The following is a 24,178-nucleotide window of genomic DNA, read 5'->3' as shown; positions in this document are numbered from 1 at the left end:
TTCCAGACTCACCATTTTTGGCGGATATTGCGGCCGGGATCAACGAAAGCTGAGGCCAGCTGCAAGTGTTGACATGGTTAAAAAATTTCCGGGAATCCAATCTTTCTCGCTTCAAACACAGCGCATGCCTGAGCAATGTTATCAAGGTGAGTTGAACCTCGTTACGGCGCACTATCCTGGCGTTTGATTCAAATAATGTCTAACTCAAGCGTTTTACCTCGAAGACGCGGGATGAGCCCGCCGTGCTTTTTTCATTCCATCCAGTTATACTGGTTGGAGGGCATCTCAATAGGATGTTTAGCATTAAAGATATAAACTTCAGTGTCTTTGCCTGTTTCTCAATGTTGAGGAAAAAGGTGCCCTGAGTTGTTAAAGAGGTTCATTAACTCAATGAAGAGAATCCCCAGGGCCAAGGCAGCGCTATCTGTCGAGAATATGCGCCCAGCACACCAGAGTCGCCCGCAATTCGAGTCAGTGAGTCGCCCAATATGCTGCATCTGAAGTTAACTCACAAAAGTTTTAAAGGTGGCTTAGATGGTGACTATCTCGCGGACCAGGGTAGACACGAGATATGCAGATATGACACCAACTCTCGCTGCCATGGATTTTGAGGGGGAAATACCAAGAACACCATCGGTTCCAGTGTCAGGTGTGGTCCTCAAGGAGTTTTCCGTCAGTTAACGCCAGGTCTCTTGAGTGGATTGGGATTACCTCCTTGGTTCATGGATGCCGTGCGACGCGCAATCCTCTGAATCGATCATCATGCAGCTCACCGTCTGAAGCATCAAGAACGGGATCATGGGCCACGGTGGATTTGAAATCTGTACCAGGGCCACCATCAAGTCCTGGACAGTTGTTATTAGACCCTGGTGTCCATAACGATCACGAAGATCTCTTCACTAGTAATCTCATCGCATTCAGTTCCTCATAGCATGGGTTGATCATATGCCCTCGTTTACCCACGCCGATCACCTGAGAGATGGGTCTCCCGGGGTGCGCGTACCCCAAGCGGCGGCCAAGCGGCCGTTACAATCCACGCCTACTTCGCATTTCCCACCCCTACCAATCATGGCCTTGTGCTTTTAAAATAGAGATTGCGATTAAAACGAGCGCCATCCATAGCAGATATGTCAGCGACAAAACAAGCACTGGAGGTTTGTTCATTATTGTTATTATCCGTACGTCTAACGGAACGCCGCTTGTTAACCGATCTATCCGCTTGCTTCCATGTCCGGGAAAGCCATTTCCCAAGATATCTCGGTCAAGCTTTTCTTCAAACACTCTGGTCCCGCGGACCAATCAAAGTAAGAAATATGGCCCAGAGTGTTGGGTGACTGGAATTAAAAACTAGGTTGTAATGTGAACCATAATGCTCTGTCAGCTGGATTTGAAATGATAATTAGCATACTATGCTGCTGTACTGACTAGGATACACAATCGGAAGCATCTTTATCTTCTATGCCTTTCATTCTCGGCAACCATGAGCAGCTCGCAGACTCTTTCTGCGAGCCTACAAAATCTCTGAGCCCACTTTGCATCTATATGAGTGGGCATTGTGTTCTGCAACATTTGTAAGGGCGTTTTCCCCTCCCAGTTTGTCTCGAAGACGCTATTCGGGTCTTTACTTATGAGCTTGGTAACCTCGACATGATATCCCATGTAAGCTGCGACGTGTAGCGGCGTGAGATGGTATGACCCTTGGGTTTCTTCGAGTTTCAATTGCAAGAAAAGGGCAGAGCGATATGCTTGCCTGCTCCATCGTGCAAAGGAGTCTGCTCCACGCAAACTATCAGGGAACCGTCTTGCTCGCTCCATCACAATATCAAAGGCTGTTGCGTTGTTCGGCGTTTGTGCTCGAACATCTGCATTCATCTCCTCTACTAGCACCCTTATCGTTGTACAATCAATGAAATAGCTGGCAAGATGAAGTGGAGTCCATCCTTGTGCTGTAGTCGACTCGATCAGCGATTTCATCTCTTGCATTGAGGCAAGCGTCCTTAGGAGAACATGGCCAGGTAGCGACTCTGAATCAAGAATCGCGGCACGAGCTGCAGCATAGTGTAAGACATTCCAATTGTCGGAGCTAAATGCTAAGTAACCTGTCCGCTTCGATGCCTGCAGTAGAGCTGTTAATATGTCGATATTAAGCTCACTTCTTCCATTGCTAATGAAGGTACCGAGTGGAGTAAGCTTCAGGCCCGATGTTGTTAAGGAGGCATCGGCTCCGCGATCGAGCAAAAGTTTAACCATGGCAATGCTCTTTCCAGCCTCTGCTGCTAGATGAAGTGGCGTTCTTTCTTCCTCTTCTTGCGTGCGAACGTTTATGGAGTCTGGGTCAATTTGAAGCAGCATCTTAGCCACAGGAACGGTACCGCCAGCAGCTACCCAATGCAAGGCCATCCATCCTTTCTTATAGTCCGTGCTCCTCAGTCTGAAGTGCTGTGAAATGTCAATCATATCAAGGGCCATCCGACAAACAGATGACAACGGTGAGCCACGACAACCCAGAATCGCAGATTGCAATAACGTCCAGCCTTCATTGTCATCTTTGTATGTCCCAACTGCAACCAGAGCCTTTGCAATATAGTAATCGCTGTCAGAAAAGTTGTGTATCAAAATGTTCCGTAAAGGGTTGCCTTTTATCAATGAGTTCCCCGCAACCACACTAGAGTATGCACTCGTGAGCAATGTTATAGTCCTTTCGATTTCGGAGACGTAATTATTACCATGCAATAATAGTCTCCGAAATGGATTACTAGAGTTCAGAGCCAGTAGCATATTTCCTCCTTGGAAAAAACCTTTGGTTGGAATTGCCGCTAGAAGTATTTCAAGGATGTCGGACAAATGAAGAGAAACAGCGATTCTTATGGGGCATAAATCCTCAGGCCAGTCATGAACACGCACTCCTGACCTCACCAGACAAAGGGTCATCGCTCTATTCCCGGCTAAAACAGCCCAGTGGAGTGGAGCACCCCATAACTCACACCAATGTTCCGATGCATCGAGAATAGATGAAGAGAAGACATCCAGGTTCAATCCGGGGTAGAACCGCAGCATCAGGGACAGGGCAGCTTCGACTTCTGTAATTTTTAGCATGACTAGCATATGAAGGGCGGTGTGACCATCATAATCTGAAATGCTAGGGTCGCTGTCGCCTAGCTCAAGCAGCATCTCCATGGCATCCAAATGGCCTCCTTGGACGGCAAGAAACAGAGCTGTGCGGCCCTGGTCATCTTGAAAGTCCCTTGTACTTTTTAGAATCTCTCGAATCAGGCCTAGATCCCCTATATAGGCTGCCTGATGAAGGGTAAGCTCTTCATCACCCATCTGAAGCCGAAAGTCCTCCTGGACCACTTCGTCGAATACCTGAAAAGGATTAACCTCTCGGTGGGCTGATTCGGCCAGCAGGATACGCTGGAGTTGCAATTCCTCTTGGTCATCAAGTTCTACTTGTACATTAAGTGGCTCCATTGTCTCTGAAAAGGCCTCGTGTAGTCGATTGCGTATCCGGCGAGCCTCGAAACTTCCTTTAATTGCGGCTTGGTCCATATACTGCAGGACCTTTCTTTGGTCTCTATCAACGCCAAAACCTAAGTAATGGCATATTCCCAGTTCTAAACAAGCTTGCGAAGCTATCTTGTAGTTAGGGAGGGTAGTTCGCTCACGCAAACCCTCCGCTATCAATTCTTGTATGTTCCAAGGAGCGACATGTACGAACCCATCATCAAGTTCGTGGCCGACCAGAGTTGCAAACAACTAAAAAAGATGTATCAACGGATAGGAGTTGTAATGAGGTAGTCTGGTGCATTCTAACCTGGTTCATGTTAACGATACCATCAGATTCTTCGCGAGATAACTCCGAAAATGTGAAGGGAGACACATCTTGATCTCCCAGCATTTCTCCGTCACTTGTTCTATGTTAGTTCCACTAGGCTAAAGACGTGGAGACCTAACGAACCCCTTAACATCTCCAAATCGGGAAACAATTTCTTGAATTTGTGGCCGCTCCCCAGCTTCCGCGTGTAGGCAGGATTCCACCATGCTCTTAATGGTAGCAAGGACCACAGAATTTTGGTCGGCCACCTGTAGTAAACATTGCAAAGCTGCAGAGCGCTCCTCCAGCTGAACTTGCTGACCAGCTAGGCCAAAGTAACGTTCGCCATCAATCAAAATCTCCAAAAGCAGGAGTCCATACGTGTAAATGTCGCAAGCTCGGTAGCTAGATCCAGTGATCAATCCTGCTGCCGAAGAATCACCAGCTTGCTGGCAAACTTCAGGCGGTCGATAGCACAAGGTTCCCAAGTATTCATATAAACCCGCATCGTCCTCTAGCACCACTGATAATCCGAAATCGGTGATCTTTAACGCTGCGTGCTCAGAGGCGCTGGATACCACCAGGGCATTCTCTAGCTTCAAGTCCCCATGGGCGATGCGATTGCTGTGCAGAGCTTGAAGCCCTTTCGCTGCCCCGAAAGCTAGATCAAGTTTGGCTTCCACGCCCACAGAACCCCGATTATTCTGAAGGTAGCTCCGCAAAGTGCCATGTTCTGCGTATTCCACCACTAGGAAAGGAATTGCCAGACTACCTTCTGCTAGCTCCCAACCAAACCCTTTCATTTGCAATATATTTGCGTTTTCTTTGAGCGCTGGATGCGTGGCAATTTTAATTTCGCGTAAAACCTTGCGTATTTGGGAGCTCTCATCACTTGAAGGCCGTGTTACCCCAATGTCCAGCGAAGCGATAGCTTTGACATGCTTAACAACGACAATCTGTCCGTCCCGGCTTTTCACTTTGTCGACAATATAGTCGGCCCCATTGCCCAACCTTGCGCTCATAAGTCCTTGCTCCGCAAAATCTTGGGCATACTGGCGGAGGCCGGACGCAGAGGCGACACGAAGAAAATCAAATAACGGCACAGGTTTGGTTATTTTCTCAACAGGATCGGACGATGCGCCAAGTCCACAGTTACTCTGAACAATTGAAAGGCTATCCGCAAGGTTCGACCGGAACGATAGGATCTGGGAACCTAAGCTCATGGTGCTAAACTTCAATATTTCGGCGTCATATCAAATAATAATGCTGGATCGATTATTTAAGACGTCACCAACTTATCGCTCATGCGAATGCTGTTCTAGTAGGGCAAAGGTTCATATTCTGCGCGCTCCACGAGCCATTCCGGGGCGGAGTGGTTATGTAGTTATATTTTCGCGGAGCCTTGCCAATTATAAATTGATAAGTTGGCTGGTTAGCACCCTTCCCCGCAATACTAATTGCTTGCAATCACGTCGACTAAGCGAACATTTTCTCTCCATACACATATTCGGATTATAGAAAAAAGGACGAAGTGCCGAGTAATTTACGAAATACCCTTCACCGCTGCCACTATCAGTTCACCACAATTTTCACATGATGGACAGCTTTCAGAGCGTAGTGGCAGCTGTTGAAATTGTCCAAGTGACCATCAAAGTGCTTAGAGTTGGGTACGATACTGTAAGCGATGTCAAGCAATATGGGACCGATGCAGCGAAACTCGGTCTCAAATTTCAACAACTCTCTCATCGCTACGACGCCCTCCAAAAGGTGCTTTTCGAAGGGGAGAAATTCCCATTTCTCCATGGCAGAAAGCTTTTCGAAGTGCTTCCTGATCAAAGCCAGAACATTGTTGTTCAGCTTCTCCGGGAGCTTTTGCAATTACTGTATGCCCACTTCGCCCTGGAGCAGAAGTACGCGATATCTTCTGAGCCATCTAGGACAAGATCGGACTTCGCGACTCATTTTGGTTTAACAGCAGGCGAGGAGAAGATCTTATTCCAAAGAAACACGTCAGGAAACGACTCGGATACTTGTAAAAAATCGCCCTTAGCATCTGTTGTCGGATGGTCTTGGGCTACTCGAGGGAAAAGGAAAGTTGTGCGAGTTATTGATGAATTTGAAGACTGGCTGAAGCGGACCAAGGCCATTCTAGAGGATGCATGGTGGCCGTTGCCCGCATTCAACGTGCTGTCGAATCTCGACACATTGCAATCTGACACTGACGCTCGCACTGCGGGTTTTGCGGCATCAACGGCGATACGGAAACTATTAATTGACCAGACAAAGTTGCCACAAGCTCTCAGCGCGCCATGGACGTCTGTCAATAACATCAAGACTATCTCGTCTGATAAAATAGTCGGCGTCTTCGAAGGGAGTGCCGTGCTTGTCGAGACCCTCACATTTCCAGTGGACGACGATGGGGAGCTTTCGGACATTTTGGAGGAAAGGTTCTCCAAGATTGTAAGGCTTTTGAGCAGTCAGAGCGATCCCGACTTCCGAGTGCTGCGCTGCCTAAGGTACTGCAAACAAATATCCGCGAACTCGGGTCAACTCCGCCTCATTTCGTGCCTCTCAGACTCGAATGCTACACCGAAAACCAGAACGCTTGTCGGCCTGTACCACGGCATCAAATCTGACCAAAGGCCATCGCTGGGACTCCGTTTCAATATGTGCCACCAGCTTGCAGAGTCGTTATTCCTGTTACATTCAGTAGATTGGGTTCACCGAGCATTACGCAGCGAGAATGTCCTGTTTCTCTTCCCCGATGAAAGTCTAAATCGGGCAGCCCTTCAGCGAGCAGAAATTCGGATTTGTGGTTTCGAGGCTTCGAGACCTTCGGTTGATAGCTCATTAGGGCCCTACGACAATCAACTCGCCAGAAATGTGTACAGACATCCAAAGAGATGGGGAACTCCACGGGAGACGTTCACACAAGTCCATGATGTCTACTCACTCGGCGTGATCCTGCTTGAAATTGGCCTATGGGAGAGGGCTGAAGACATGATATCTAGTCTGAAGCCTGAACAGAGGCTTCCAGAGAAGGTTACCCAGTATCTTTTAAGACACGCAAATGAAAGACTTGCACATCGGTGTGGCGACGTGTTCGCTAATGCGGTTCGGAGGTGTTTGACTTTGAACTTCGACGGAGGCGATCGTGCAGAGCCAACGATGAGCGTTACAGACTCGCACAGGGACAGCCAGCAAAGATTGCATAAAGGATTTCTGGAGCAGGTAGTTGATCCTCTGAAGATACTAAAGGATGTCGTGTGATAATCATCAAAAGAGATGACGGGAAGGCCCTGTGAATCCCCCAAATGACCGCCAAGCCCTTTATCACGTGACATATACACATTTTTATCATGTGATTAAACATTTTGGAGACAACAGAATCCCAAACCGGCTGAAGAAGCACATACGTTCGCGATGGTCAGACTAGGAGCCGAAAATCAAACCAGGGTTGCTGGTAAGGTAACAGGGGGATGAGGCCCTAGCCAGTTGAATCATTCCAAAAGGCCCGACAGGGGCTGTTCGAAAGCTATAAACATGTCTATAATAATAATAATCATATCAACCAGAAAAAAAAAAAAAGAAAAAAATCCATCTAAAGCCATCTAAAGCCATCATCCGGATTGAGGCATCTAAACACCGAGTATACCATATGTATCTTCCGAACCCAAAGCCTGTCCATCGAACTAAGCGAACCCGTAAAGCTCCAGAACCGATAAAAATTCACAAATAATTCTAAACCATGTCGTGCGCCCTTTCTTCTGTATGAAACTTCTAGAAACCGAACTATGTTCTCGGAGGGGGCGGTGGAATCCAGGACCCATCACGGTTCCAAACGGCAACCCCTCCATATTTTCCAGCTGTCGAGCCGCGCAAGAATGCAAAGCGGAAAAAGAGATCCTCCGGGGCTTCGTCATCGTCCTCTTCGTCCTCGATGTCAAGGCCACGATGACCACGGCGGTACCAGGTGAAATCCCCTTTTTTGTCTTCATCCACGTAACCACGCCATCTTTCTACATCATTAACCAGCACACTGACCCCATCGACCTGTAGTGCTTCCATACGTTCCGGTTCCCAGAGGTGGAAGGTGATATTTCCATTGCCACGATACTCTGGTGCTGAAGGCAACGAGATCGAGACAGAGGAGTTTGTGATGTTAGGACTTGTTGCGCCCCACCAACCATCTTTACCACCAGGGCTTGGGCGTTCGCCCAATGCACTGGGAGTCTGGATGATGGATGCGAAGCCCCACCTTGCAACTCCGTTGACGAAAAGGCCAAGCAAGAGGCCTTGAAATATCAGCGACGTTCGCGTCGGGAAGCCGGTGCCTGGCATTAGCAGCATAGCCAGGATGTAGTGATGGATTCGAAGGCGGAAGCCAGGCAATACCAGCAAAATGAGAACCATAATTCCCATCGTGGCATAAATTTTGAGATACCGGAAGAATAGCCCACCCATACGGATGTACCACATTTGGCAAAGCACAATCATGACAACAATTATAAGCACGATGACCAGTGCAACGGGAGCACCGGGTTGGTTCTTGAGATCATAGGGGGTGAGTCGCTGAATGGGTATCCAAACGGCAAAAGTATAGTTGTTCAACGCGCCAATAAAAGCAGGAGTAAGATAAAGTATCGTCTTGCTCAACTGATACATTGGAGGCGATGAAAGTGGCCGTAGAAGCGGCACCGCACAGTATAAATAAAGAATGTACGCGATGAAACTGGCAGGAAGAAGCCGAGCGAAGTGGAGCGAGATCAACTCGCGAACCTGGGAAACGCTTGGGGGATCTGACACCAACCCAACGTGCAGCATGAGGATGAAGAAAGTACTGAAAAAGAAAACAGCAGGAGACGTCGTGAATATCGAGATTAGCACAATAGTGCTTGCGGTTATGGCAAACAGGGGCCATCTCAGGTCTTGCGGACAGTCCGACTGGGATCCAGGAAGCCGCAAGAAACGGAATGATTTCGGAAAAGTTGAAAGGAATGATGTAGAAGTAAACCCGTTCGCTGAGCTCGAAGGGTAAGAATGCGAGGTTCCGGTGAGTTCAACAACACCACATCCTCCAGTTGAATCGGAGATGACACCGGCATGGATTGCAGCTTGACAAATGAAGCTATCAGCCCGGTATATACCGTCTGAGGAACCTGGCTTCGGACCTCCGACGATTAGGGGCTGGTAATTCAAAGTTTGATTCCCAACAGTATGGGGGTTTAGCAGGATTAGACTGCTGCAAAACGCGGGGCACCTGAAGGTGAAAGTAGAGGCGTTGAACGGGCGACAGTCGTACCCGTTTAAACCACATTGATTGCCACCAGACCTGTCAATAAGCCATGCTATTAGCGAAACTCGCAACGGGGCAAGCAATAGAACGATGGAGGAACTAACCAGTAAGTTGCACTGCAAGATATCGGATGCGGCTGCCCATAACCTTCGATATGCCCAGCAGAGACCGAATGTCTCAAAACCAAAGACCACGATAAGAACCAGCTGAAGTATGCAAATAGTAGCAGTAAAATCTTGTGCTTTCTTTTGGGTAAAAAGCGGTTCAAAAGCCGGATAGGTGTTTCCTGGATGGAAGGGAGAAGCGGGTTGAAGCGCAGATCCTGCGGAGGTTGAGGCCCCTTCAGCCATCCAACAGAGGTCCTGGCTGCTTTTCTCAATGGTAGAGGAACCCATTTCCACTTGAAAGCCTTTGACGATTCCGTCAGCCAAACGGGTAGGGGCAAGGACGTGGTGGGATCGCCTTCGGAGGTTATATTCAGTCGGGAGCCTGAGGCCGCAGAGTCATAGTCAAGTATATCGTCCGTCTCGGAAGAAACAGCCGTCCGTCCAGAGAGGCCTTCTTCTTCATCACGGCTTTCATAAGGCATCTTGACCTCTTCTATCAGACAGGACCTCAACTGTCAGCGCACGGCAAGAGGTTGTTGAAGCGGAATAGGGCCAGAAACAAACCGGAAGTGTTATTGCTTTGTCTGCGATGTGATAGTCGAGAAAAGCGAGCAAGTCAACGATGCCGAAAGAGCCGCAAGTCTTCTTCAGCGCCACATCAGCCTCCCGGCTTCTCCGGAGCGCTTGACAGGGTGTTAGAATCAAAGTCGACAGGGAACAGAAAACAGATTCGCAAGCCGATATCCAGCTCGGCTTGTAGAAAATAGACGGAATGAAGGCGCCTGCTTCCTTTATTCTTTAAAAAAAGAAAGGCTTCGCGGTCAAATGAGACATCGACGTCAGTGCATGATGAAGTCGAACACACATGGGTGCGACAGCCAAGACCCAAGTTCCTTAGCAACAATCGTCTGGATCAATCGATCGGAAAGGCGGAAGCACTAAGCTGCGAGAAGATTAACTTCGTGGTAACTCCCAAGTGACTTTGGAGGGTTCTACCGTCTACGGAGTAAAAAGTCTGTTGTCGAGTTTAACCCAAATCCGCGCTGCAGGATGTGCACCTGGTGATCCAGTCCGCGAAACGAAGGACTTTTCTGAGGCTTCTCCGGGGCTTGTTTTGGTTGGGCTCCTTGGGCTGCGAGGAGCTGGGCAGTCGCGGTCAGCAGGATATCCACGGAGTCGCTGAAGAGCATTTGTTCAATAATGGCTGGGGGTGTCACAGACACACATGTGCCAGCGCCCATCCAGGGTAACGATGACGATCCGTGGCGGAGTAAGATGGGAAAGCCCAAGCTCCGCCCTCCCCGGAATTTCTCCCATTATTATTCCTTTGCGACCAAAAATCGCCAAGGAAGCAGCGTCAAGGAGTTCTACAAGTACTTCGCCATCCCTGGCATTCATAATCTAGCCGGAGGTGAAGAGCGAGCGTTAATTAATGCGTGATTACTGTGTCCCCATCGCTAATCGACGGCCAGGCCTCCCGCACGTTTCTTACTTTCCCTTCGACTCCCTTGAGGCGACCGTTGCTTTCCCGCACCGATTACCCCGAGAGAGCTCCTCTCACCGATTGCAAAATCCAGGACGAATCGTCTCGACAGCGACGTCCCTCCCCTCGCGGAAAGTGACAATTCCAAAGGAAAGCGACACTTCCGATGTGCTCAGAAAAGTAGACCTGGCGACAGCTCTGCAATACGGTGCAATCGACGGATATCCGCCATTGCGTTCGTTTATCCGGCAATTCGTCCGGGAGAACCTACTTCCCAGTCTGCCGTACGAAGGAGGACCGGAAGTAATTTTAACATGTGGAGCGACTGACGGACTCTCAAAGACCATCGAGATCTTTACAGATGTCTGGGTTGAGGATCGAGACCGGATCGGTGAACGACAGGGGTTACTCTGTGAAGAATTCGCATATATGAATGCTATTCAAACAGCGCAGCCTCGCGGCATTAATATCGTTCCTGTTGTCGTAGATTCCCAGGGGATGAGAGTGGAAGGGAAAGGTGGACTAGCAGATGTCCTCGATAACTGGGATTTCAGTCGTGGACGACGACCTCATCTGATGTACACTGTGACGTTAGTACTGCTCTATCCGCAGACGGAGAATCCTTTCCAGTCCCGGCTAACAGCACGATTACTAGTCTCGGGCAGAATCCCACAGGCTCGGTACTTCCCTTCGACAGGCGCCGAGAGATCTACGCTTTTTGCCAGAAGTATGATATCATAATTGTAGAAGACGAGCCTTACTGGCATCTACAATATCCGTCCAAGGGGATCGCTGAGCATACTGACTCCAATCGTGACCTGCATGGCCAACGATCTGGTTACCCATTCTTGGATTCGTTGGTCCGGTCATATCTTTCCATGGACACTGATGGCCGTGTCGTTCGCTTGGATACCTTTTCCAAAATTATTGCTCCTGGCTGTCGGCTAGGCTGGCTTACGGCGCAGCCCAGTATCGTGAGGCGAGTCTTGCAGATTAGCGAGACTTCTACGCAAAATCCTTCGGGCTTTGTTCAGTCGATGGTTGCCCAAATGATAATGGGCGATCAGGGTGATGATATTGATCGTAAGTCCCGCGCCTCAAACTCTCCAGGGTGGCGTATGGACGGCTGGGTCCGTTGGCTTGAAGGATTGCGTGGAGGATACGAGAAACGCATGCGAACAATGTGCACCATTCTTGATGAAGGTAAATTTTCTGCTATCCAAGGTTCAATATCAGGAGACGCCCTTGAACTGGATGAATGGGAGGTTGTCCAAAATGCCCAAATGTTTGACTTTGAGTGGCCGGGCGGAGGTATGTTCGTCTGGATCAAGTTATGTCTTGAAACTCATCCTTTATGGTCTCAGACCTCAGCAGCAGAGTTAGCGAACGCTCTGTGGAAATATCTGATGAAAAAACCATACCGCCTCATTGTTGCTCCTGGCTGGTTATTTGCACCAACAGATCAAGTGAAAGATCGCGCGTGGCAGTATATGCGTCTGTGCTTCGCGCCAATGGAAGAACATGATGTCGCAACGAGCAGCCATAATTTTGTTGAGGGCTGTCGTGCCTTTTGGCAGATCAAGGATATCCACGATATTGATGATGATGACGATAACGATGCCTCTTTTGCCCCATTCCTGCGCTGATGGTATCAAGTGTAATTAAGATTACCATGATTTGTAGATACCTATATATTTACTGTATATAATCGCTGTACGTTGAAGGACTCAAGTGGTTATCTCACGCTCGAGAAGATGTAGAGCCTGCAACCGCGCAGTTCCGTCGCAAGTTCTTAAGGACCAAATTGGCGACACAGCCCACTTCGCTTCAATCCCATGCCCACACCTAGAAGCTGACTTCTTCAACCATCCCACACAGCAAAGTTAGCAAGTAAACCGCTAGTTTCGCTTTCTTTCTGTATTCGCATATGCTATTACCACATCTAACAAAGCCATCTTGAACGCTAATCCAACATTTCCATCGAGGCGTCAAACAACTCAACCAAACCATGCCCTCCGAAACCCTCTCTAATCCCGACCTCGCCGAAGAAATCGATGCCATCAACGCAATCTATGGCTCCTCTACCGTTGTGCTATCTCCTACATCTAGTTCGACCGAGCCCACTGCTACAACAATAATACTCAATGTACCCGAGCACACCCAGATATCATTCATAGTTCGCTTTGACGAGAAGTATCCCGAGACCGCCCCACGCGTTACTGGGACTGCATCTACGGGTCTACGCGGCGAGGGAAAGAAGTGGGTGGATATACTGTCGGAAGCAGTGTTGCGGGTGTGGACGCCGGGCTCTGTGTGCCTGTATGACCTGATCGTCGAAGCCGGAGAAAGGTTCGATGAAGTGAGAGCTTCGGAACAAGAAGCGAAAGAGATTGAGAATGGTAGGAAGCAAGAAGAGCAGGAAGATAATTATCCTCAGCAGCTGGATGATTTAGATATCCACGGACCTTCGAGCGGTCAAGCTCTTCTGGCGTCCATCGGTCTTGAAGTTGCTCCGTCGTGGATCATGTCCGATCCGATTACAGAAAAGAAATCCGTCTTTCTCGCTCGGGCGGCGCATGTAAAGTCAAAAGAAGAGGCAGAGAAATACCTTGACTACCTTCTCGCGACGGAAAAGAAGGTCGCTGCTGCCACGCATAACATTACCGCGTGGCGCATCAAACAAAAAAAGGCCGATGGTTCTGACACCGTCGTTCAGGATTTCGATGATGATGGAGAGACTGCGGCAGGAGGCAGAATGCTACATCTTATGCAGTTGATGGATGTCTGGGACGTGGTTGTGGTGGTTACGAGGTGGTATGGCGGAGTGAAGCTGGGCCCAGACAGGTTCCGCATTATCAATGCCGCTGCGAGAGACGCGTTGGTGAAGGGTGGATTTGAGAAATCGGCGGCCACAAATGGACAAGAAAAGGGGAAAAAGAAAGGGAAGAGATGAGGTTTCATGTGGGTGGACTTTGTCTCTTCCCAGACAGCCCAGATTGAAAGCAAGGAAAACTTCTTGAAGCTTCATGATGTGTGATATCGAAGTTTTTACGGAGTAACGAAGAGGAATACGATGTTTGGAGTCATCCGGCCTTGAACTCTGAGAGCATTAACTATACAAATGAACGTGCACGGTTTCCGATGGAATTGTTCTCCGCTGTGGATGGATCGAACCGGAACTCTTGACGATCGTCAGCTTCGGATTACAGCAGTCGCAGCTGAGAATGATCGATTATCCTCAGTGGGCCACCCCAAAAACAAAATTTAGTCCAATTACGGAGTATGCGGGCGTTGTTTCCGAAGTTTTAATTGAGTTGGTCGAACTGCGATGCTCCGCCGATAGATGGGGATCCAGCGGTGCGATCCAACGGCACAAATTCCAACGCTCAGAGCCGGACTCAATCTCCACATGGACCATGCTGATGGCTTTTGACTGGATTCTGGACGACGAATAGCCATCTTGTTACAGCGCTGGGAATATTTCTATTGATATTTGTTGCTTGCAACGTCGGCCGTGTCGTTGGACGCGAGATTCACTCCAAAGCCCAATTCTTCCAGCTATTGGACATCTGTGTGATTCATGAACCACAAAAAACTTTACTTTGAAACCACAGAGTCTGCACTCGCCAGTTGAATAGGAGAAATAAAAACAAGGAGTTCCCAAAGGGCCCCCCGGAGATCAAGGGAGAAGATCCGCATCCACCAGCCCTCAGGTGCTCCGTAGCCGAATCTATTTTCAATTGAACAGCTCGGGAGGGATGTGGAGAGTTTTATTTTCCTTTTAAATGAGCAGAGTATTGGTTGTGGTGATTTCTTTTCTGCCTGAGCATGGCGTCGTGACGGCGGGACATTTCCCGTTCAGTAGCTTCGATATTGAGGCTTGTGCATCAGGCACGGTTCATCCGTTCACAAGCTTTGGAACCCCTGTCTGAAATTTGGAGATGGAAAGCACCCATGCAAGCGCAAACCTTGACAAATGGTGACCAGAGCCTGTCCACCCACCTTTACTCCAAAAGATGCAGGCAAACCTCTCATAGTGTTCTTCAATTGGATGGGTGAGAAAGATCGACTCAAGGGGTTGCAAACGTCTGAGAAAATGTTTCATCAACAGCAGTCATCTCCCACTCGGATCATGCCAAATGAGAGTAACTTTTTCATTTCATAATTTGAACGGGTCAGAAACCTCGAGCTGACAGGGACATTGGAATTCATCTCGCCAAAACATGCAGATGCTCAACTTCCTGCCGTCTCCTCCACCGTAATACATGCTAATGTACGGAGGTATGTACTATGTACAAAAGAATCGGGGCACTCCATACTCCACTTCGGGACGGTAATCTGTACGGAGTACATACATGGTACATTGGGGGAGATTTGATGTGGGGATTGCGAAGTTACTAAGATCTCATTCTGAAGTTCAAGCCATCAGCATCAAAAAGAAGACGGACGACTGATTGCAACGCGGCTGGGAATGCACTGATAGTGTCTAAAATAGAATTCAAGAAAGATGATTTCGAACAGCATTTCGCAGGGCCTTGGACATAGCGCGGCCTGGATCGCCCCAGCAAGGACTCCGGAAAAAGAGGCGTCATGTGAAGAAATTGTGATGGGAGGAATCTCTTCGGCCTACCAATTGACTTGTAATGGTTCAGGTAGAAACCGATGAATTGCCTCGAAGACCAAGTAGTAATTTGAATGCTTCAATCAATACGGGGTAGCTACTGTTTCTCTTCGACGAAAAATGAAACGAAACTTGTTGCTGGACACACCAAGCAACGGGCGCCCACATGGCAGCCATCCTTTGGCTTACAGTAATTATGTCAAACGTGTAACTGCTCCATCACGCTTGGGTGGCTGATTGCTGGGCGCTTGCTCAGCAGCCTTCATTGCTCAATCCCTGTATTCGTGGGGCACCAAGAACACATGGCCGAGGATGAAGCCTCTCAAGATGGCATTTGACCGGGAAAAAAAAAAAAAAAAAAAAAAAAAAAAAGCTTTACAGGCACATTGGGTTTGGACGAATGCAGCACATGAATGATCTCGCTTCCATGTTCTCGGTACCTTGAGCCATTAACGGTCAAGGGTAATCCGCCACTCACAAGGAGACGTGAGTTGGATGGCCACACAGTACGGAATCGTTACCACGGACTTCAAACAAATCGGCAGAACGAGAGTTTTGGGCTTTGTGGTGAACGGCGAAGGGTGTCAGCACGATTCCTCAACAGCCAGTGTTGGATGCTCTTGTGGTTGAGAGCAGATCTTCACCCGGGGGCCCTGTTTGAACTGTGGCTTTGCCTGGCCTGATGGTCTGGCCACACTCCCCTCCGTTTCGCGACCGGGTCCAGCCTTCAAGGATCCTGTTGCCAATTGGAAGAAAGCTCGTCCGGACCAAACTCCAGAGGATTCCACCTCCAAGTCTGGTATTACTGGAAACGATTCGCAAGCAGTGGGTGAGAAAAACCCTCCGCCTTCGTGGATGGCGATCGGGGACCCGGGACCAAAGATATCAATCCCGGCAATACGGGAGCACTCCTGGGCTGTGGAGAGCAGCAGAGTCTGCCTTTTGACCCGTTCCATATTTTCTGTTTGGTGGGGAGGCAAAGAGAGCGGGCACTTCCGGCTTCATCATGGAGGGCGTGGCGGACCAAAGGTGCCTGACCCGGGCGTTTCACGACTACTGTCAAGTCTGCTTGGCGCTTCGCTCTCATCCAATGGGCATGGGATTGTGCCTGGTTCCTGTGGACGAGAAAAGCGACGTCCGCTGTCGAATCCAGAGCCACAGTCCCCTCGTGGTGGCCCCGGCTCCACCTGGACTGCACATCGTGATGGGCCGGCGTCGAACAGAGTTGGAGTGACGCCGTCAATTCGACAAGCGACGGCCGCTCGTTGGTGGGTCATTGGCCTATCAGAGCGCAGTGCCGCCCCGCTTGTCATTCCCAGGCACTGGACGAGGCAAAAAAGATGGTGGCGGCAACTTGCAGGTTTTTCTTCGGCCGGCACCGCGTCTGTCCACACAACCGCCGGGTTCAACGACAAAAGTGGGAAAAAAATCCCTTTTTTCCCGCAACCGTAACCAGAGGAAAGGTCGTGGGTCCGGCAAGACACCGAGGAAGAAAATTCTCCGAGACAGGGTGACCGCTGGACGCCGCATCAACTCAGTGGTCACTGCTTCTCGGGCGGCAAGGGAGCCCCAGCGTGCGCGTCGAATGAGCGACGCCCGCGGCCGTCCTCGATGCTGAATGGCCCGGCGCAGGGCTGCCGAGGAATCTCCTCCAAGGGTGGGAATGGGCCCAGTTAGCTTCGTTTCGAATCGCCATGCCCACCCTTAGGCACGATGCCCCGTTTCATCCCATCAACCTTTGCACCTGAGAAATCCACCGGCATCGAGGGAACCAATCCGGTCGGCCTCATGGCAAGGCCCATCTCTGCGGCGCGACAACGACCGCTTCTCCAACGCTCTCACTATCGCTCCCATTCCCGGGACCCGCTCTCTGGACTAGAACATCCTCTCCGGGCATGGCCACCGCTGGCTTCCTCTGCTTATATTAACCCCCCCTCTCTCCCCCTCATGATCCGGCCTCTTTTGTCTCTCTCTTCTTCATCGCGCTGGTCCGTTCGTACAAGTCCGATATCCTTCTTTGCTTGCAAGACCATTCACTTTTCCCCAAAGACAGTTTCAGGCTAGCTCCTGATCATTGTCATCACTTTCCTTTCTGACTCTGTTTGCCTGTGGCATCTTTCCAAAGAGTCTTCCATTCCTTTTGTACACCTTGTGTCCAACTGGTAACGATTCGGAACGTGCTCAAGCCACTTGCCTAGGAAACTGTCAAAGGTATGTATGTCGATGTTGCACTTCGTCGTTCAATTGGCCTCAGTCAGCTTTTGCTTGGAAGTTACATCAACAATCTACCATTCATGTGGAACCTTCCGCTATTCAGTCCTGAATACCATTTAAGCTAACCTATTTCTTACTGAAAGATCCCGTCAGGTTCTTGACACATAGACAACGCGATTCCTACATCTTACGAGCAATCGACCGTCGACTTCTAGCACACTATCGTGTCATTTGATTCTTTCCTCGTCCGGAACGAGCTTAGAACGAAGATATATACCCGAGGGTCTCTTGCATTCGTTCGTACACTTGAACATATTTGAAAGGCAATTTTCGAAACCGGACTTTAGCAACGATGCATTTCTCAACTTCTTTCATTGCTGCCACCGCAGCTGTCCTTGCTGCAGTCCCTGCGAGCGCTCACATGGACATGAGAACTCCATACCCATATGGACCTGACACCCTGACCAATGGTCCTCTCATGAACGATCTCGCCGACTTCCCTTGCAAACAGAGACCAGGAGTCTATGACCCACCTGCCCAAGAGAACATCTTCGCGATCGGCGAAGAACAGACACTTAGCTTCAGGGGAAGTGCTGTCCACGGTGGTGGTTCATGCCAGGTTTCTCTCACCACCGACATGAAGCCTACCAAGGACTCCGTCTGGAAGGTCATTCACTCCATCGAAGGTGGTTGTCCTGCCAATGTCGATGGAAACCTTCCTGCAGACCCAAATGGCGATGGGGCCTCGAAATTCAAGTTCAAGGTTCCATCTAGCATTGCCCCAGGTGAATACACCCTTGCATGGACCTGGATTAACCGTATCGGCAACCGCGAATTCTACATGAACTGCGCCCCTATCACAGTTACCGCCTCCAAGAAACGATACGCTCCGACTCCAGCCCAGGAACCGAGAAGCCTCATCCCTCTCGCCAAGCGTGATGACCTTCCAGACATGTTTGTTGCCAACATCAACGATTGCATCACTGCTGAAGGCGTCGATATCAGATACCCCGACCCTGGCCCATCCGTTGAATATGCTGGTAACCCCAAGAACCTCATGGCGCTCGGCGAGCCTGTCTGCATAAAGAAGGATGGAAGCAATGGTCCAATTGCTGGTGGAAGCTCTTCTGGCGGTGGCAATGGTGGCGATAAGCCCTCTGCTCCAAAGGCGGACAAACCATCCAACTCTCCTGGTGTCTTCTTGCCATCGAGCCCCACTTCTGCTCCTGCTGCTGATGCTCCATCCGACGCGCCTGAGTCTGTTCCAAGCTCTGCTCCCACCTCCGCTCCCGCTGCTCCAAACCCACCTGCACAGAGTACCACTCCAGTTGCTCCAAGCCCTCCTGCCCAGAGCTCCACTTCTCCATCCAACCCACCCCAAGCCCCTTCTACCGGTGGCGATGGCAGTGATGGCTCTGAACTCTCCGGCGCTTGCTCCGAGGAAGGTTCATGGCACTGCATTAACGGAAGTTCCTTCCAGCGCTGCGCTAGTGGACAGTGGTCATCTGCTGTCTCCATGGCACAAGGCACCAAATGCACCACCGGTGTTGCCAAAGAATTGAAGATCGCTATGGCTTAAGAAGAACGCTCACTTGAAACGCCGACATTCTGCCCATCACTAGACAGGATGTCTCAGGCATTATCTCTTTGATTTTGTTCACTGCCTTTTGAACATGGATATCTGGCGTGGTATGGTAGGACTTCTGGAAAGGGGGGAAAGAAGGAATTGCATCTTTTCTTTTAAACTCTTTTTTCTCTGCGTCTTTCTCACCTTTTGAGAATTTTTTTTTTCCTGAAGATATTTTTCACATTCGCTTCTATCTGCTGGTTATGATCTGACAGCACTTTTTTTTCCCCCTCCTGTGGAAAATACTTTCAATCATTTATATTCTTCATTTGATATTTGGCTGGGGTGGATGATATATCTATCTTCTTGCATTGTGGTTTAGCAGCATGGGTTAGACGTATAAAATGGATCTATATACTTTGTGCCTTTAATTGACAGTGAGGTCACAGCAAAAATACCTCTCAACTGGCTACTCTATCCCAATGGCCAATTTCTCCACTACAATTTCGTCTAAAGCCAAACGGATCATTGAGCGTTGTGGCAGGAAGTCTGATTCCACATTTATGTTAAGCCTACACGTAACGGCCGCAAAGTCCAAACTGCATGTTTCACAATGCAGATGTTTATAACTGTATCACTACTTGAGGGATATGGCCTCTGAATTCATTGTCAGTATCATTACATTCCTTCAAATTCCGACAACGTAATGCATCAAGGGAAAGCCGCTTTTTCTGCTTTCAAGAGTAAAGGCGGTTTGTAGAACCCAAAAGCTGACCTGGGAATGGTCCCTTCTTAGCTTTGTTTTCAGAACACAATATTCTAAATGCTCCTGGTATCATTTGTATCTCAGATAACACCTGTCCTCAGAGCGACTTGCAAGTGTGCAGGCGTGGCTTGGGATCGCTTGCTCATTGACATCTGCTGTGAATTGTGCTCAACAAATCATCTTGGAAGACGAAAAAAAAAAAAACACCTATGTTTCTTACAGAGGTAATTGTGGGAACATCAGGTATACTTGTCATTCCTTTCTCCTCGCTCTCGAAAGGTTGTCACCAGGATGGCTTGGCGATACCAAATAGGGCTTGGGTGGTCAGGTGAGGTCCAAATAAGGCTAAGTCACAAACTTTCGTCCAACCCAGCTAGTCAATTAGGGTTTAGGGCTCCACGTGACCGCCAGCTGCAGCCACCAGAGGAAGCGAGAAAACCCACATTTGGGTGGAAGAGCTGACCTCGAACTTTCGCTGCTCAACCTCGAAGTCGACCACGACGAGCGACCTGTCGACAACAATGGCTTCTCGACCGACCGTCACCATCGCTACGGCCGATGGCAAGCCTAGTGGCGCCACCCACCCTCTCCCAACCGTTTTCACCGCGCCAATTCGCCCCGATATTGTCCAGTATGAAAGCCAAAGTCACCGGGAGGAAGCTTGAGAACGCGTTTCGCTGACGAATTTGGATAGATCGGTGCACACTGGTATCGCAAAGAATAGGAGACAGCCATATGCTGTGAGTGAAAAGGCTGGCGAACAGACCTCTGCCGAATCCTGGGGTACTGGTACGTGGAAACACCAAATTAAGAATTTTACAATGAAGATTTGAGGAAGAATGGATGATAATTGACTTGTTCATTAGGCCGTGCTGTTGCCCGTATTCCTCGTGTCTCTGGTGGTGGTACGCACCGTGCTGGTCAGGCTGCTTTCGGTAACCAATGTCGTTCCGGTCGCATGTTCGCTCCCACCAAGGTGTGGCGTAAATGGCATCAGAAGATCAACCTGGGACAGAAGTGAGCTTTCTCTCTTAGCCAGAAATATTGATGGAGTTTTGGTGATCGGTATTGACTTCTTTGCTTCAGGCGCTTCGCTACTGCCTCTGCTTTAGCCGCTTCTTCCGTGCCATCCCTGCTCTTTGCTCGCGGTCACCGTGTCTCCAACATCCCCGAGGTCCCACTCGTCGTTGACTCCAAGACCTTCGAGAATGGTGCCATTACCAAGACCAAGGCCGCCATTGCTCTGCTCCAGTCCCTCGGTGCCGGCCCTGATCTTGTCAAGGTCCAGAAATCCCGCAAGATGCGTGCTGGCAAGGGTAAGTTGAGAGGCCGCAGATACCGCCAGCGCCGTGGACCTCTAGTTGTCTACAACCCCGAGGTCGATGGAAAGGAGCTCGTCAAGGCATTCCGCAACGTTCCTGGTGTCGAGACTTCCTCCGTTTTCAACTTGAACCTTCTCCAACTCGCCCCCGGTGGTCACCTCGGTCGCTTCATTGTCTGGACCTCCTCTGCCTTCGCTGCTCTGGACCAGATTTACGGCACCACCACCACCCCATCCGCCCTCAAGAAAGACTACCTTCTCCCATCCAACATCATCTCCAACGCCGACATTACCCGCCTCATCAACTCCTCCGAAGTGCAGTCCGCCCTTAGAGAACCAAAGGGTGAAGCCAGAACCAAGAGAACCGGCGTCCAGAAGAAGAACCCTCTCAAGAACAAGCAGGTCATGCTCCGACTCAACCCATATGCTGCTGCCTTCTCCAAGCAAAAGTTGGGCCAGGCTAGCGTTGAATCTGGCAAGCCAGAGCGTGCTGGCGAGGCTTTCCACAAGATTCTTAATGAGGCATAAGCCACTACATGATGGGATTTTCAAACGTGGAATTCGGGGTTTACGTACGGACATTATGTTTCAAAACTTTTGCTCTTGATCTGTTAAATACACACCCTAGGTAGCAACCCGATCTGAAAAATGAAACGTTCTACCATAATTATGAGAGCATATTGGTTTTTGGGTCACTCCCTCAGCTTGTAGCATAACATTTCTCGCGTCCCGTTTTCCACTGGGCGTGAACCAGTCGCACATCATTAACGCGCCATACTATTTTCAGGACATCCCTGAAGTAACCCTGGAGGCCATGTAGTTGTCGACAATGATTATGATGTAGCGGGCCACGAAGAATCTACAGCGATTAGCTTCTGGCGTTTCACTACTTCATTATTGTTATTCCTCTTCTTCTCATTCCAGGCACCTGAGGTGCTGTTATATAGATATTTATGCCAGATCGGAGGAGCCTTGCTTGGATATTGATGTTACTTAATCTTAAAAGCTTACGACATTTTGGTATCGGGAGACTTGAAAATTGAAACCGTACGTGTTATGGCTGTTAAGTGCTGATTAGTTTAATATGCCTATTAGTTGTCGAGTCGGTTGTCCCCGTCAACGGAACTAAAATACCCGCGAAGGTTAGTTAACCGGAGGTAAAAGAATCCAATTTAAGAAAACTGATGGCGAAATGGCCATCCAAGCATATTCATGTTCACCCTTTATCTTGGTCCGCCCTTTGTACAGTATGTTTGGCGTTTTAGAAGCCAATCGATACCGTAGCTATGCTCGATAATACACCATGGCTAAGTAAAACAAGCATGCTCCGGCCACTTCTGCCTTAATTTTGTCTTGATGGGATAGGGAGTGTAACAGTTGAACAAATCTTATATATCTATCATCTCTATAGGCTGGTATTTTAAGCGTTTACAACCCCGAATCAAAAGGCAGTAAATATCGCTTCAACCAAAACACTTTTCCTTCTACAGGATCCAAGATAGTTGTAAAATGGGTCATGGGGCTGGTGATAGGGTCTGTCGTTGTCCACTCAACGAGCTCAGCTGGTGTTGCTGTCACTTGAATATCGGGGGTAACTGAATCTGAAGAGAGACCATTAGACCCTGGAGGCTGGGTGGATTTGCGGGTTGAGGATCTTGTTCGTTTGAGGGGGTCTTGACGATGTGCTACTCCTGTTGACATTTGTCGTGTAGCGGCCTGTTTCATCACCTGAGTTTGCTGTGCCCGAACCTTTTTGTCCCAATTAGCTTGCATGCACGCTCTTCGTTCATTGCTATCTTCTATTATATCGATTATCGTTACTGTTTCGTTGGATGTGGCCTGTAAACCAGCGTGGCTCCCCAGAGATACCTTGTATGAGGGATCGGTAGTTTCCAAGTCGCTGTTTGTTGCAACAATAAAGGACGAGGATGAATGGACTACAGCAGAACGGTGATCTTTTTCCATTGCTATAGCCGATTTGCCATCACAAAAAACTAAGTATGCGGCGGTGGTTGGTATCTTTGGCAAAACTGAGGAAATGAGATCCAAGGAAACGTCCTGTGGGTTCGGTGGCTTTTTTCTCAAAAACCAGCCTGTCCAAGAGGATGCAAAAGTCGTGGATGGTAGCAGACATTGCCGGAGTAGAGAAGAGATGGACCGACGGATACCGAAAAGAACCAGGAGATGACTGCCGTAAAATCTAAGATTGCCCCATGCAGTGTTCGCATTGTGGTTAGGCCGGAAGTTGAGGGAAAGACTGAGGCCCTTGCGTACTCCGGTGAGAACGCCCACGAAGCCAACGTAGGTAACGCTCGTGGCAAGGACCGTCTCCACATCTGGGCTACGCACAAATTCCAGCTGCACGATCAACTTCCGTAAGCCATCCATGCTCCAGTCCAGAGTTCGGAAGTGTAGCATTTTTGCCTCTTCATCCCTGGGCTCCTTCGTCAAAGCTGCGCCACTGGTGCATCCCATCAATAGATCCAGAAGCACATTGAATGCCACAAGAAGATACATATCAATACCCGTAGTTTTGGATATCCCCCTAATTTCCTCTGTCTCTTCGTGGGTGCATAGTCTCCTCAGAAACAAGCGGGCTGCGCGTTCCACCCACACTACCGAGATATTCGGATGAAGGGATGCGATCAGTTCGTGGAAGAGCCCCGTGAGCGAATGTAGCTGATCGCGATAAATAGTTGCTAATTCCACATATCGCTCGGACGGAGGCAGAGAGAGATCTATGCGATAAATCGGAGGCACCTCTCCAAGAGCAGCGTCATCATCCTTCATCGCGGGCAGCTATGATCAGTAAGTTCGGGTGTCAAACAGTCTTGACTTACCAACTTGACACAGTTGCCAAAAAAGGGCTCTGGCCAGGGTTTCAACAAAATCAATCACTGAACAGGCAGCAACCTCTTGGAAGCCTTTTGTGAGTTGCCTGACCAGAGCACTTCTTCGAAGCGAAGAGAATGGATGAAAGCCGCGGCGT

At 49.3% G+C, this 24,178-nt stretch overlaps 9 protein-coding genes across 9 annotated transcripts; 6 read left to right on the top strand and 3 right to left on the bottom strand.

The window, feature by feature from the left end:
- Positions 1-1,381: 1,381 nt before the first annotated feature.
- Positions 1,382-5,037, bottom strand: D8B26_006265 (uncharacterized protein; the record flags this gene model as incomplete). The annotated part of the gene is made up of 3 exons (XM_003069741.2): positions 1,382-3,756; positions 3,815-3,908; positions 3,959-5,037. 3 exons carry the CDS (start codon positions 5,035-5,037, stop codon positions 1,450-1,452), a joined length of 3,480 nt encoding a protein of 1,159 aa, XP_003069787.2. The 3' UTR covers positions 1,382-1,449.
- A 370-nt stretch (positions 5,038-5,407) lies between these two features.
- Positions 5,408-7,084, top strand: D8B26_006264 (uncharacterized protein; the record flags this gene model as incomplete). Its single annotated transcript, XM_003069742.2, has 1 exon — positions 5,408-7,084. One exon carries the CDS (start codon positions 5,408-5,410, stop codon positions 7,082-7,084), a length of 1,677 nt encoding a protein of 558 aa, XP_003069788.2.
- D8B26_006263 (uncharacterized protein) lies at positions 5,675-9,969 on the bottom strand. Its single transcript, XM_003069743.2, has 3 exons — positions 9,782-9,969; positions 9,215-9,710; positions 5,675-9,146 (listed from the first exon to the last, which is right to left on the bottom strand). Exons 2-3 carry the CDS (start codon positions 9,697-9,699, stop codon positions 7,607-7,609), a joined length of 2,025 nt encoding a protein of 674 aa, XP_003069789.2. The 5' UTR covers positions 9,700-9,710; positions 9,782-9,969; the 3' UTR covers positions 5,675-7,606.
- A 344-nt stretch (positions 9,970-10,313) lies between these two features.
- On the top strand, positions 10,314-12,365 carry D8B26_006262 (uncharacterized protein). The gene is made up of 3 exons (XM_003069744.2): positions 10,314-10,628; positions 10,690-11,290; positions 11,356-12,365. The coding sequence occupies exons 1-3, from the start codon at positions 10,418-10,420 to the stop codon at positions 12,344-12,346; spliced, it is 1,803 nt and encodes a 600-aa protein (XP_003069790.2). The 5' UTR covers positions 10,314-10,417; the 3' UTR covers positions 12,347-12,365.
- Positions 12,366-12,708: 343 nt separating this feature from the next.
- Positions 12,709-13,653, top strand: YIH1 (eIF2 kinase Gcn2p negative regulator; the record flags this gene model as incomplete). The annotated part of the gene is made up of 1 exon (XM_003069745.2): positions 12,709-13,653. One exon carries the CDS (start codon positions 12,709-12,711, stop codon positions 13,651-13,653), a length of 945 nt encoding a protein of 314 aa, XP_003069791.1.
- Positions 13,654-15,734: 2,081 nt separating this feature from the next.
- On the top strand, positions 15,735-17,367 carry D8B26_006260 (uncharacterized protein; the record flags this gene model as incomplete). Its single annotated transcript, XM_066125124.1, has 2 exons — positions 15,735-15,827; positions 15,958-17,367. 2 exons carry the CDS (start codon positions 15,735-15,737, stop codon positions 16,771-16,773), a joined length of 909 nt encoding a protein of 302 aa, XP_065981205.1. The 3' UTR covers positions 16,774-17,367.
- A 504-nt stretch (positions 17,368-17,871) lies between these two features.
- Positions 17,872-19,584, top strand: D8B26_006259 (uncharacterized protein). Its single transcript, XM_003069746.2, has one exon. It carries the CDS (start codon positions 17,888-17,890, stop codon positions 19,112-19,114), a length of 1,227 nt encoding a protein of 408 aa, XP_003069792.1. The 5' UTR covers positions 17,872-17,887; the 3' UTR covers positions 19,115-19,584.
- A 750-nt stretch (positions 19,585-20,334) lies between these two features.
- Positions 20,335-21,868, top strand: D8B26_006258 (60S ribosomal protein uL4). Its single transcript, XM_003069747.2, has 4 exons — positions 20,335-20,499; positions 20,563-20,657; positions 20,735-20,885; positions 20,955-21,868. The coding sequence occupies exons 1-4, from the start codon at positions 20,390-20,392 to the stop codon at positions 21,715-21,717; spliced, it is 1,119 nt and encodes a 372-aa protein (XP_003069793.1). The 5' UTR covers positions 20,335-20,389; the 3' UTR covers positions 21,718-21,868.
- A 733-nt stretch (positions 21,869-22,601) lies between these two features.
- On the bottom strand, positions 22,602-24,102 carry D8B26_006257 (uncharacterized protein). The gene has a single exon (XM_003069748.2). It carries the CDS (start codon positions 23,977-23,979, stop codon positions 22,618-22,620), a length of 1,362 nt encoding a protein of 453 aa, XP_003069794.2. The 5' UTR covers positions 23,980-24,102; the 3' UTR covers positions 22,602-22,617.
- Between the last annotated feature and the right edge of the window lie 76 nt (positions 24,103-24,178).

Source organism: Coccidioides posadasii, chromosome 3, assembly GCF_018416015.2.
Source record: "Coccidioides posadasii str. Silveira chromosome 3, complete sequence".
Classification (NCBI taxonomy): Eukaryota; Fungi; Ascomycota; class Eurotiomycetes; order Onygenales; family Onygenaceae; genus Coccidioides; species Coccidioides posadasii.
This window is presented reverse-complemented; position numbering and strand designations above follow the sequence as displayed.